Source organism: Mastigoproctus giganteus, chromosome 13 (genome assembly GCF_048544385.1).
Source record: "Mastigoproctus giganteus isolate SK-2022 chromosome 13, ASM4854438v1, whole genome shotgun sequence".
Lineage (NCBI taxonomy): Eukaryota > Metazoa > Arthropoda > Arachnida > Uropygi > Thelyphonidae > Mastigoproctus > Mastigoproctus giganteus.
The window spans coordinates 168734894-168748622 of NC_143587.1; the positions used below are offsets into that span (position 1 = coordinate 168734894).

At 39.2% G+C, this 13729-nt stretch overlaps 1 protein-coding gene across 5 annotated transcripts in view; it reads right to left on the reverse strand.

The window, feature by feature from the left end:
• Positions 1-13729, reverse strand: part of LSm3 (U6 snRNA-associated Sm-like protein LSm3) — a 76593-nt gene that overhangs the window by 19718 nt on the left and 43146 nt on the right. For all 5 annotated transcript variants that reach the window (XM_090387204.1, XM_090387203.1, XM_090387205.1 and 2 more), the window contains exon 3: positions 5666-5761. In XM_090387204.1, the coding sequence (XP_090243330.1) occupies positions 5666-5761 (96 nt within the window). The remainder of the gene's footprint in view (positions 1-5665; positions 5762-13729) is intronic.

The following is a 13729-nucleotide window of genomic DNA, read 5'->3' on the forward strand; positions in this document are numbered from 1 at the left end:
CATAACCTGTCTGCGTACCTCGGGGTATGTGACTTTCTGCTCTATTTTATATTTTTGGATTTTCTTCCCTGTTTTCCACATTTAACAAGATTTGGAAAAGGCTGGGTGACTTTCTTTGCCATTGGGGCAAATGGGATTTGAGGCTGAATAGTCTGCTTGTGTAGGCTCCTTGGAACCACAAATTGGACAAATGGCATCACCTCTACATGCTTGTTAGGAGTGTCCATATTTTTGGCACTTACTAATTCCTCTTCAGATACTGTAATCAGGTACCACTCTGTGCGACCTGAAAAACCTTTGGATGAATTTAATGTATTGTGAGGAGTGACAGATACCGGTAGCCCAGCAAATGTTATTTAGAGCAGCCACTCTGAATGTTTTGAGGAAGCTGTTTCGATTAGGACGTCTCCAGATTGCAGTTGTTTAACCATTTTTGGTGTTCCAGCAATGGATTCCAAACAATGGATAACAAATGGTGATAACTTGCCGACAGGCTGGTTGGAGAGAGTATATCACCAGGAAGTTTGGCATCTCATTGCATTGCACTTCTCTATGGAGCCTTTTCGGTTGGTTCAGGTCATCATCATTTGGTTTGTCTGGCCTTGAATTTGAAGGCTCTAGAGGTGGATAGTCATTTATGTCCATGGTTACTTCTTTTCACCCTGGAGGATAAATTTTCTCCCAGGTTACCGGCCATGGCACGAGGAGGCAGGAGCAGTGCCGCTCAGAGGCCAAGCGGTTGAAGTGTTAGTTAATTAGTAAAAATATAAACATAGGAAAATGTAAAGAAAGGCAATTTCCTTTCTCTGTTCTAACTTGTGGCTTTTCATGTATAGAACTGTTTTTAAAATAAGATTGTTGAAAGAAATGCAGAAACTTAAAATATAATTTCAATTGCTTATGAAAAGCACTTTATGAATCACAAGAATATCACTTGGCCTCGAAATAAGCTTGGCATTCGGGGCCTTTAAATATGTAACTACCATCAAGACTAAAGGGAAGGGCTTTTGCTTTCATAAAAGTGACAATAGGGGTCTCAGACAGTTTTTAAATTCTGTACAGTCGGATCAACTGATGATGTTACCAACGTTGAATTCTAAATGGTAAGAATTCAGGAACTTAATTTTGGAGGCTACTAGGCTCTTCATTCCAACTGAGAAATACTGTTCAAGGTTTAAGCCTAAATGGAGTCAGATGAATTAATGAGTCTCGTGGCAGAGAAGAAAAATGTATGAGATGCATATAAAGTATCAGGTGACATAGAAGCCTATGGCAGATATAAACTAGTCTGTATTCTTGTCGCAAAGGAGGTTAGGCAGGCGAAGGCAGATTACAAGAAATATTTGGCTAAGGATGCAAAGAAAAACAGCAAAGAGTTCTTTACTTATATAAATTCTAGAAGGAAAGGGCTGACCATTGATGATAAACTGAATGAGTTTTATCAGGTAGCTGATAAACTGAATGAGTATTTTGCATCTACATTCACACATGAGGAGTTATTCAATGATGGGAGTGCCAGAAGTTTATCAAATTCTAACAGGGAGCTAAGTGATGTTGTAATAACTGAGAGCAAAGTGGAAGAGAAATTGTTGAAGTTAAACATAAAAAAGGCACCTCGGGGTGGATGGGGTCTATCCAGTTATATTAAAGGAGACGGCAAAGGAAGTAAACAAACCCTTAGCCATAATTATGAGAGCTTCCTTGGACTCAGGGGTCCCCATACACTGGAGGTGTGCAAATGTATCACCAATTCACAAAGGGGGGTTCAAAACGTGACACAAGTAACTATAGATCTGTTAGTTTAACTTGTGTTCTGGGGAAAATAATGGAATCACTGGTTAAATAAACATTGCAAGATCATCTAGGCACGACTGCAGTAATAGTTAAGACACTGCATGGGTTTGTTAAAGGGAGGTCTTGTTTGACCAATTTGATTGGATACTATGATGTGGCCACAAACTGAATGCCAAAAATTATTTTGATATCATATACTTGGATTTCAGGAAAGCTTTTGATACTGTTGCACATGGAAGACTGCTGTACAAATTGGAGAGGTATGGCATTAAGGGTAAGTTGCTACAATGGATAATGACATGATTGAGTGGGAGACAACAGAGAGTGGTAATCAATGGACACTCCTCTTTGTGGACAAATGTTATTAGTGGAGTTCCCCAGGGTTCAGTGTTGGGCCCATTGTTGTTTTGTATATTTATCAATGATATTGATGAAGGTATGTCAGGTTTAATGTCCAAGTTTGCAGATGATACAAAGGTTGGCAGGGTTGTTAACGACAGTAAAGACAGTATGCTACTCCAACTGGATCTAGATAAGTTGGGCAAATGGGCTCAGAAGTGGCAACTGAAGTTTATCATTGACAAATGCAAGGTACTGCATATGTGTACCAATAACCGAAGAGAAACGTACCAACCGTGTGGTACTACACTCAGGGATGTGGAAAATGAAAAAGAAATGGGGGTAATTGTGCAGTCAAATATGAAGTTCGCTGAGCTGTGCAGACGGGCTGACAGGGCAGGTCATGGAGTCTTGTCAATGATATACAGGAATCTTGCTAGCAGGGAGTTTGGTTTGGTTTTGGTTTTATTGGCGCATTAGCTACTAAGGCTATAATGCGCCAACTAGCAGGGAGAGGGAGGTGATTATCCTGTTATACAAGGTACAGGTCTGGAGGCCTTATTTTAGGAAGGATGTAGAGTTGCTAGAACAAGTACAAAGAAGGGCAAGAAGATTGGTGAGGGGAACAAAGAGGTGCTCTTACCAAGAAAGGCTTAAGTTCTACAAATTGCAGCACCTGCGAGGTGATCTGATTGAGATGTATAACGCCTTGAATGGGTTGAGCAAACTGAATGCTGATGGGATTCTTCCTCTTGCTCAGATTAAGAACCTGAGGGGCACAGTTTCAAATTGAGGAAAGACAGTTGTAGAATAGGTGTGCGGAAATTTGCCTTTAGCCAGCGGGTGGTTGATTGGTGTAACAGAGTTTCATCTTTTGTTGTGGAAGTTGATAGACTAAATAAATTTAAGGCTGAGCTGGACAGGCATTTGGAACGAATGGAGGGGTGAAATGGGAGGGATTTTGTTTTTGGCTGATGCTGTATAAGCTTGCTTTCTTGCATCGTATGCCAATGCTAATGGTAAATCCAAATTAAGGAAAGACAATTGTAGAACAGATGTGCAGAAATTTGCCTTTAGCCAGCAAGTGGTTTCCAAAGAAATTTGGAACAAATTTCCATCAGTTGTAGTGAAGGTCAACTTAAATAAAAACTAGACAAACATTTGGAGTGAATGGATGGGTGAAATGGGAAAGGTCTTTTTTTTTTTTTTTTGGTTGATACTAAAAAAAAAAAAGCTTGCTTTCTTGCATCACATGCAAGAAATTAATGCTAATGCTATTAATGCTAATTCTCTATTGTTGGTTGGGAAATGGTAATGACATTAAAATACAGTAAACCTACGGTTACGTTCCTGAGAAATGCCACGAATACCGAAAACGCGAATACTGAGTTATGGCTCCCATAGTAATAAAGAGGTTCCGTTCCAAAGTATGAAATATATAAGAAAAACTAGTCTAAAATTTTGTCTATGTATGTATTATATGTACCTTCATAATATGACTATGTACATAGACAGTACATAGTGAAATGCAAGCATATGGCATCGAAATGAAAATAAGAAACAATTTAATATTAAATGTAATATTTATTAGAAATTTCAAACAAATCTTTCAAACCAGCGTCTTTGCTAGCTAAAAAACCTATCCCGCCAGTGCTATCACCAGTTTCGCTAAAGCGTTGATAAGGAGTTGCGTTTTCACGAATGATGAGTGAATTTAACGGAATTTTATTTTGAGTTCGGTCTTCTATCCACAGATTTAAAGCTTTATCCATTTTTTCTAATTTAACATCACGAGTTACAGAGCAAATTTTTGAAGCAATTAGCGCATTTTCACGGACACTACGGCGGATTTTTTCTTCCGATTTCTTGATTGATCGTACCGTTGACTCATTGATTTTATAATGTTTTGCCACTGAGGAGACACTTTCACTATTAGAAATTTTATCTAATAACTCAATTTTATTGGCTAATGTCATCAGCTTCTTTGATATTTTCACATTTCTCTTGTTATTCGTAGTCATATTTTTGTAGGGGTTAGAAAGAACTTGTCCACAATAAAGTCACTTTCTTCCGTTAACACACTCAAAAAAGTCTGTTTTACACTGCAAAACGGTAGATTTATCACTTTTTTAAGCATATCAATTTATAAATTGATAAATTTATTCAATTTATAAGCATATAAATTAAAAGCAAACGACGAAACCTTCCATAACAAGCGCATAACACATATTGAACAAGGATTAGCGAGAAACATTCACGCTCGCGATTTTGTCACCCCTCTCCCCCCACCCACTGAGCGCTGTTTTGACCGGGAAAGATAATTTTAGCCATGCCAATGTTTTTTTATGGCGGAAAATATTCACGGCGCTTTAAAATTCCCATTTTTTAGGTTTCATTTTATATTAAATCGGCGATCGCGAATACGTGAAACCGCGAATAGCGGGGGTTTACTGTACATTAATTTTGAATAATCTGATATATCATAGAGCAGGTAGTAATTGCCTTTTTATGCCATACAGAATCAGTTCAATTATAAACAGTTCAGCAATCTGTACACTGAAGATGAATTGGAATAGCTTTCAAGACTAAAAGATCTTGATATTCCTTTATGTGAACATATGGTATCTATTATTATTTATTATTGTTTTTAGCACTATGAGCGTGTATGTAACTACTGAAAATATATGTTCCTTAATTATTCTATTGACTAGGACATTTCAACTTTTAAAGCCTACTATCTCGGGGCAACATATAGACAGGATGTTAGGACAACAAAATGGGATGTGATGTTAAAAAAGTTTTGGAAATATGACATTTTAAAAGATGTAAAGAACACTGCCTGGAATGAAATCAAGAAACAATTTCCAGTTGCCTACCAATTTCTACCATGCAGTAACAAACAGCATGGTAGAACTTAGTAGGCAACTTAAAATAGATGAAGCTTACTATCAGGAATTTATTGATAGTAACAAAAAGAAGCTCACTAACCAAGAACTAATGGAACTTCTATCAAAATAGCAGGAAAAGAAAAAGTTTCAGCCTCTGAGGAGGCATTGGCTGGATTTGAAAAACGATGAATGTTCAGGTAATACATTCTGATAAGGTAATATATCAGAATATATTACCTTAAAAAGATGACCATTCAGACGTCCCTTGATATAATCTTCAAAAAGAAGTAGCTGCAAAATCAGTACCAACTATGCCTGTTTATATGACTTTTAATCCATTCCTAAAAGCCCAGACCTTCCTTAGACCTTGATAGTCAATCCTCATCCAATTCATTATCACTCATCTTCAAGCAAGCAACATCAGCCCAGCAAGCAAAAAGTCACTAATATTTTCTTACATTAACACTAATATTAAGGTAAGAAAACAGCTTGTTATACAGCATAATAGCACGATAATAATACACCACATCTGTATGTTCATCATGTATAAAACTAAACTTTGACATACAGTTTTCAACCTACGAATGAAACTTAGGAATGCATTAAGTTCAGTAGTCACGCCCCATGTATATTTATTTACATACCTTATACACTTCCTCATAGGTTTCTTCATCGATTTCAATTGTTGTTACAGTTTCTTCAACATCACCAAGAATCATATTCAGGTGTTGATCATAAGCCTACAAAAGAAATTGAGTCTACACCCATTTTTAAGATTTAAGCTTACATATTTATATTTCTGTATTGATTATAAACTGAACTATTGTTTACTGTTATTCAAATATTGTTACCAACTTTCTTCTGATTATATATACCCTTGCATTTCTTAGAGTTTAAACCCCAAAAGAATGTTCAATATGTTTGATTTCTGATGTAAATTTTGCATTATTGTTGTTGTTTGGTTTTTAGGAGCATTAGCAACTAAGGCCATATTGCTCCGGGATATGCGGTGGTCATTCCCTGACCTTTCCGCATCCTCCTTATTTGGTGGTGACGGGCTCGAACCCCGGTCTAATCAAGAAGCGCGTGCTACGCACTGCTGCCACTTCCCACCTGGCTACGGAGGCGCCATTTTGCATTATGTCCTTTCTAGTCTTGTCTGACAGATATGTTATTGTTTGTTGTATTTACTGGTGCAAGGGCTACTAAGGCTAAACATAAAAAAAACAGCTATACATAACTGTAATGCACCTATTACAATGCTATTTGGTAAATGGTTGAGTAAAAAAGAGGTTTCAGATCAGTTGATATTTGTTTATCGTTCTCAGGAAGGTAAAAACGTCATTAATATCTTTTTGGTCTCCGAGGATCTGCCGTAAGGTAAGTTTATTAGAGGAATATAGATGTGGAGAGATAGCTGTTTGTCGTTCTCTCAAGTATAATGGGCATTCAGTGATAAAGTGGTTTACTGCAAGTTGAGTTTGACAGTTTCTGCATAGTGAAGTTGTGAAGTTATAGTGAAGTAAATAGTTATGAGTTAGGTGGGTATGTACTATTCGCATTCTGGCAACTCAGGCTTGAATGCTTCTTAGGCTTGATAGCCACTGATTATGATCATTTTTAATCTGGAAGAGCTTATTGCTCTTTTGCTCCTGCCAAATGGATAGCCATTTTTTTCTAACAGTGCTAGGTATGATGTGGTTGAAATTTGTGTAAGGTATCTGAATATCTGATGTACGACTGCCAAGAACGACTGGCGTTCTTGGCAAAGTGTGCTTATTCGTTTCCTACAATTCCAGAATGCCCAGGTATCTAACAGAAACTTATTTTTTGCCTGTTTGCAAGAAGCTGCACTAACTTGATTCGAATTTGTTGTAGTAACAGATGACTGGAAGGAAGTTTACACTAAAGAGCAGATATAGCGCTTAAGGAATCAGTGTAGATGATGGTTTGAGGATATAAAGACTGTTTTACATTCTCTAGAGTCATTAGGATAGCATGCAGTTCTGCGGTGTAAGTGCTGCACTCCAAAGGGAGCTGCTGGGATATTGTAATGTTTGGTAGAACTGCAGCTGTGCCAACTTGACTATCTGTCTTGGAACCATCAGAGTAAATTTGGGTAAAACTAGAGAACTGAAAAGAGCAAGTTGCATGGATATGCTGAATACTGAAATTTGGAAGTGCATTCTTTCTCCATTGTTAGAAATGTTGGTCAACTGCCAAGGGTATTTGCATTGGTGGTGTAGCCGTGCTAATATCTAGAATTATGTTATTCATATTTAAGCACAGTTAAACTTTGTAATCTAATACCACATGGTTTATTCTGCAATAGTTTATTTTGGTACAAATTATGCCATTTCGGGGTGAATAGATACTGCCTTATAGGATGCTGTGGGCAGCTTCTGATTTTAGCTGCACAGCTTAATAGCAGAGAATGCCGACGAAGGAATAGAGGTGGTCCATGTGCTTCCATATAGAGACTCTGAACTGGCGATGTACAAAAATTTCTCAGTGCAATTTGGAGAGCATTGTGATGTACTTGGTCAAGCCATTTTAATGCATTTTCTCTAGATGAGGCATATGCTTTTTTTTTCTTTTTTTTTTTTGGTAGTTGTTGGCGCATCGGCTTCTGTGGCCATAATGCACCTCCCAAGGTTTTTGCAGTACTTTGATCCAAGTCCGAGGCGGGATTCGAACCTGCAACCTTTGGGTTGCCAGGCAGGCACTTTACCCACCCGGCTAGCCCGGTCAGCCAGGCATATGCAGGAGACCCATAATCTAGTCTGGATCCTAATGCCTCAAGCTGTGAAAGAGTTAGATTATGTCTATTTTAGTGCACTTGCATCATTTATACACAGCCAATTATAGATTAGCAAATTTGCATTATTCACAATATAAGATTGTTTCACACACAATATAAGATTCAATAAGATTCACAATATAAGAGTCTGCTGACGAGGCTACTAGAGACGGTCGTGTTCCAAGCCGCTAAGTGGATTTTTCTGATTTATTGATTTGAAATTATTGTTTTTCTAAAACTTTTGATTTAAATTTAGAAGTATAACATTATTTTGTGATTTTCCGATTAACTTGGTGTATTTATTCTTTACTCGGCCTTGTAATTGCATAAAAGTATCGGTAAAGGTTTCCACGTGTTTCAACTCCGCCAGCGTTCGTAATTTTCCCGCCATTGTGATACTTTTCCCGCCATTGTGATACGATATTTGTATGCCGTACTAGATAGCGTTAGTTGAACTTCGTTAGCAGTTAAATTGTACGTTTAAATAAATACATATAACGACTTAGATTACAAACGTAATATAATTAATTATATTTAACATAATTAATAACATAACATAATTAATTAAAATTAATTAATAAATTAATAGAATCATGACTCAGACCAGAGCAGCAAAGCAAAAGGCTCAAGCTAATGGAAGCGCTGTGGCTCAGAGCAGAACTGAGGGGTGCAGTTGTCCTCTGACTCACAGCCTTATAAAATGCACTGTTTGCTTGATGTTTGCAGAGCAATCGGGTACAGGACATGATACTGCCAAGGGGGATGTCTCTGTGTGTGCGCGATGCAAGGAGTGTATCGATATCAGGCAACAACTCGGCGTTCTTGTGGGCCTATATGAGAGCTTGAAGGACAGGGTGGATGCCCTCGAAGAAACTAAATTGAGGGGCCCATCAAGCTCTCAGCTGCCCACATCAACGCCAGAGCTTGCACTTGGGCATCCCATGACACAGAGACAACCCCCAAGGCAGAATGCGCTGGTCCCGAAGGAACTAGTAGTTGTTGGTGACTCTATTGTCAGGGAAATGGGGAACATGCTTTGTAAAAATGATAGGTGGAACAGGACCAGGGTATGTCTGCCAGGGGCAAAGGTTGATTACGTTGTAGAGCGAATATCATCTTTTAAGGGCACAAAAGGTGATATAGTTGTACACGTTGGCACTAATAATATTAAGAGTAGGAGACCGGCAGAATTACTTAACAAGTACAGGTCACTGTTGAACAAAAGCCGAGAATTAGGGTTGAATTTGAAAGTGTCTGCAATTCTGCCCAGACACGATAGGAGGGAGTATATGATGAGAGCCTTGTCGATCAATTCGACCCTGGAAAGATTGTGCAAGGCTCAAGGGGTAGAATTTTTTTCAGCCTGGACTGTACTTGTTAACAGGAGAGATTGCTTCTACAGGGATGGGATACACTTAAATAGAAAGGGTGCAAGAATATTTGCTGATGCTATCGAGGCAGTGTTAGGTGGGTCGGAAAACTGCTAGCTTGGGGGGAGACAAAGACCAATAGATTGACAGTAGCCACTGGCAGAGGTGAAAGTGATTCTTGCACTGCTTCTATTAGAATGAGCAGAAGCCTGAAAAACAAGATGCATGGTATTTCAGAGACTGCTGGGAGCCATTGCGGTACAAATAAACACATGGGTTGTGTTAGGGTAGCTAAGAATAGAAACAGGTGCAGGTATACTTGCGTGTACACCAATGCTAGGAGTTTAGTAAATAAATTTGATGAATTTGAGGTATTGCTCAAAACATCAAAGGCAGATATTGTTGGGATATCAGAGACGTGGTGTCACACAAATATAAGGGATGCAGAACTGCAATTTGGGGAGTACAACGTCTACAGAAAGGATAGACAGGATAGGAAGGGGGGAGGGGTTATGCTATTAGTTAAGAAACACATAAAAACCAAGGAAGTGAAGCCAGTCGACATCGCTGGACAGTGCAGTGTTGAGTCAGTTTGGTGTGACATAAGCATTGGGAGATCAAAATTGAGAGTAGGAGTGTGCTATAGGCCTAATGACTCTGATGAGTATAATAAGGAACTGTACAGGGAAATAGAGTGGGCCAGTAAATCAGAGAGTCTTATAATGGGAGATTTTAATTTCCCAGATATTGACTGGAATTTGGGGGCTGGTTACTCACACACTAGCAGGGCTTTTGTGGATTTATTGGATGATTGTTTTCTACATCAGCATGTTCGGGAGGCAACTAGAGGGAGTAATACTCTTGATTTGATTATCAGCAGTGATTCTTCATGCATTAAGAATCTGCAGATAAATGAACCACTAGGAGGCAGTGATCACAGTGTGCTGAAGTGGGATTTACTGAAAGAGGTAACTACCATTAGGGGTAAAGGGAAGGGTTATTGCTTCCGTAAAGGCGACTACGATGGACTGAGACAGTATTTAAATTCTATACAGTGGGACCAATTGATGATGTTACCAACAGCAAATTCAAAATGGGAAGCATTCAAAGAACTTATCTTGGAAGCTACTAGGCTTTACATACCAACTAAGAAATATTGTTCAAGGTTTAGGCCAAAATGGATGTCAGATGAACTAATGAGGCATATGGCAGAGAAGAAAAATGCATGGGATACATATAAATTAACACATGACACAGAAGCCTATGATAGATACAAGTTGATATGCAACCAAGTTACAAAGGAGGTTAGGCAGGAGAGGGCAGATTACGAGAAATCCTTGGCAAGGGATGCAAAGAAAAACGGCAAGGAGTTCTTTACTTATGTGAACTCTAGAAGGAAGGGGATGAATCAGATTGGTCCACTTGATATTGATGGGTCAACTGTTGATGATCCTGCTCAGGTAGCTAACAAACTAAATGAATATTTTGCATCGACATTCACACATGAGGAGTTATTCAGCAAGGGGAATGCCAGAGGTGTATTCAACTCTAGCAGTAAGCTACAGAATCTTGAAATAACTGGGAGTAAAGTGGAGGAGAAACTGTTGAAGATAAACACAAGAAAGGCACCCGGGGTGGATGGGATCTATCCAGTTATATTAAAGGAGGCAGCAAAGGAAGTAAGCAAACCCTTAGCCATAATTATGAGAGCTTCCTTGGACTCAGGGGAGGTTCCCATAGACTGGAAATGTGCAAATGTGACCCCAATTCACAAAGGAGGATCAAAGGCTGACACAAGTAATTATAGACCTGTGAGCTTAACTTCTGTTCCAGGAAAATTAATGGAGGCACTGGTTAAAGAAGCACTGCAGGATCATTTAGACAAGACTTCAGTTATAGCTCAGACACAGCATGGTTTTGTTAAGGGGAAGTCTTGCCTGACCAACTTGATTGGATACTATGATGCAGTCACAAAAGAACTGGATGCAGGGAATAACTTTGATATTATATACTTGGATCTTAGAAAGGCTTTTGATACTGTTGCACATGGAAGACTGCTACACAAATTGGAGCAGTGTGACATTGGAGGCAAATTGCTGCTATGGATAAAGGGGTGGTTGAGGGGGAGAAGACAGAGAGTGGTAATCAATGGACACTGCTCATCGTGGACTAATGTTATTAGTGGAGTCCCTCAGGGCTCAGTGTTGGGTCCATTATTGTTTTCTGTATTTATAAATGATATTGATGATGGTATATCAAGCTTAATGTCCAAGTTTGCAGATGATACAAAGGTTGGCAGGGTTGTCAAGGACACTACTGACACTATGCTGCTGCAACAGGATCTGGAAAGGTTGAGCAGATGGGCTGAGAGGTGGCAAATGAAGTTTAACATTGACAAATGTAAAGTACTACACATGGGAAACAGCAACCCCAGAGCAACGTATCAACTCTGTGGTACTACACTGACAGTGGTAGAGAATGAAAGGGACTTGGGGGTGATTGTGCAGGCAGATATGAAGTTCTCTGAGCAGTGCAGACGGGCTGCAAGAGTAGCTCATGGAGTATTGTCAATGATATACAGGAATTTTTCCAGCAGGGATAAGGAGGTGATTATTCCATTGTATAAGGCAATGGTCAGGCCACACCTAGAGTACTGTATACAGGTCTGGAGACCTCATTTCAAGAAGGATGTAGAGCTGCTGGAACGAGTACAGAGAAGGGCAACAAGATTAGTGAATGGAACAAAGGGGTGCTCTTACGAAGAAAGGCTTAAGTTTTGCAAATTACAGTGTCTGGAGACTAGGCACCAGCGAGGTGATCTGATAGAGGTGTATAAAGCCTTGAATGGTTTAAGCATGCTCGATGCTGATGGGATTCTTCCTCTAGCTCAGAAAAACCACCTGAGAGGGCATAAATTCAAATTGAGGAAAGACAGATGTAGGATAGATGTGCGGAAATTTGCCTTTAGCCAGCGGGTGGTTGGTTGGTGGAACAGACTGCCATCCCTTGTGGTGGAGGTTGATAGCCTAAATAAGTTTAAGGCTCAGCTGGACAGGTATTTTGAACGAACAGAGGGGTGAAGTGGAAGTGGGTTTTTTTTTTTTTTTTTTGGCTGATGCTGCATAAGCTTGCTTTCTTGCATCAAATGCCTCTACTAATGCTAATGCTAAGATGTAACTTAAATGATGCCGCTATTGAAAATTTGCTAATCTATAATTGGCTGTGTATAAATGATGCAAGTGCACTAAAATATACATAGTCTAGTCGGGATCTTATTAGCAACCGGTATAAGTGTAGTAGCATGCACAGATCTGCACCTCATGACATAGTAGAAACTGCCCTGAGGAGATTCAGCTTCTTTAGACAGGTTGTACGAATATGTTTAATATGTTCTAAGAAACTTAAGTTTTTTATCCAGAATTAGTCCAAGAAAGATAATACTCTGTTGAAAAGGAATTGGATGAGATTCAAGATGTAAATCTGGATCAGGATGTAAATTCCGTTTATGACAAAAATGAATTGTTGTTTTTTGTTTTGAAATCTATATCTGTTATTTTTTGCCCTCTGAACAAGCTTGTTAATTGTGCCTTGAAGCTTCTTTTAAATGAAATGAAACACATGTTCTATAAGTTGCATGAGATTGCCAGATAGTCGGCATACAGATATGTTTCAGCTGTAGTAGTAGTAGTGGCATGTGATGCAAGAAAGCATGTGTATGAGCACATGCTTTCTTGCATCACCAGCCAAAAAAAAAAAAAAAAAAAACCACACCATCCCCTCCAAATTCCTGTCCAGTTCCTCCTTAAATTTATTCAACCTATCAACTTCCACAACGACAGATGGAAGTTTGTTCCAGTAATTAACCACACGCTGGCTAAAGGCAAATTTCCGCACATCTATTCTACATCTGTCTTTTCTTAATTTGAATTTATGCCCCCCTTAGGTTCGTAATCTGAACAAGTGGAAGGATTCCATCAGAATTCAGCGTGCTCAACCCATTCAAGGCCTTATACACCTCAATCAGATCACCGCACAAGTGCCTAGTCCCCAGCCACTGCAATTTGCAGAACTTAAGCCTCTCTTGGTAAGAGGATCCCTTCATTCCCTTCACCAATCTTGTTGCCCTTCTCTGTACACGCTCAAGTAAATCTACATCCTTCCTAAAATGAGGCCTCCAGACCTCTAGTAGTAGTAGTAGTGGCATGTGATGAAAGAAAGCAAGTGTATGAGCTTATGAAGCATCAGCCAAAAAAAAAAAAAAAAATCACACCATTCCCTCCAAATGCCTGTCCAGTTCCTCCTTAAATTTATTTAACCTGTCAACTTCCACAACGACAGATGGAAGTTTGTTCCAGCAATTAACCACCCGCTGGCTAAAGGCAAATTTCCGCACATCTATTCTGTACGCAGTACTCAAGGCATGGCCTGACCATTGCCTTATACAGAGGGATAATCACCTCCTTTTCCCTGCTGGCAAAATTCCTATATATCAATGACAAAACCCCATGACCTGCCCTGGCAGCCTTGTCTGCATTGCT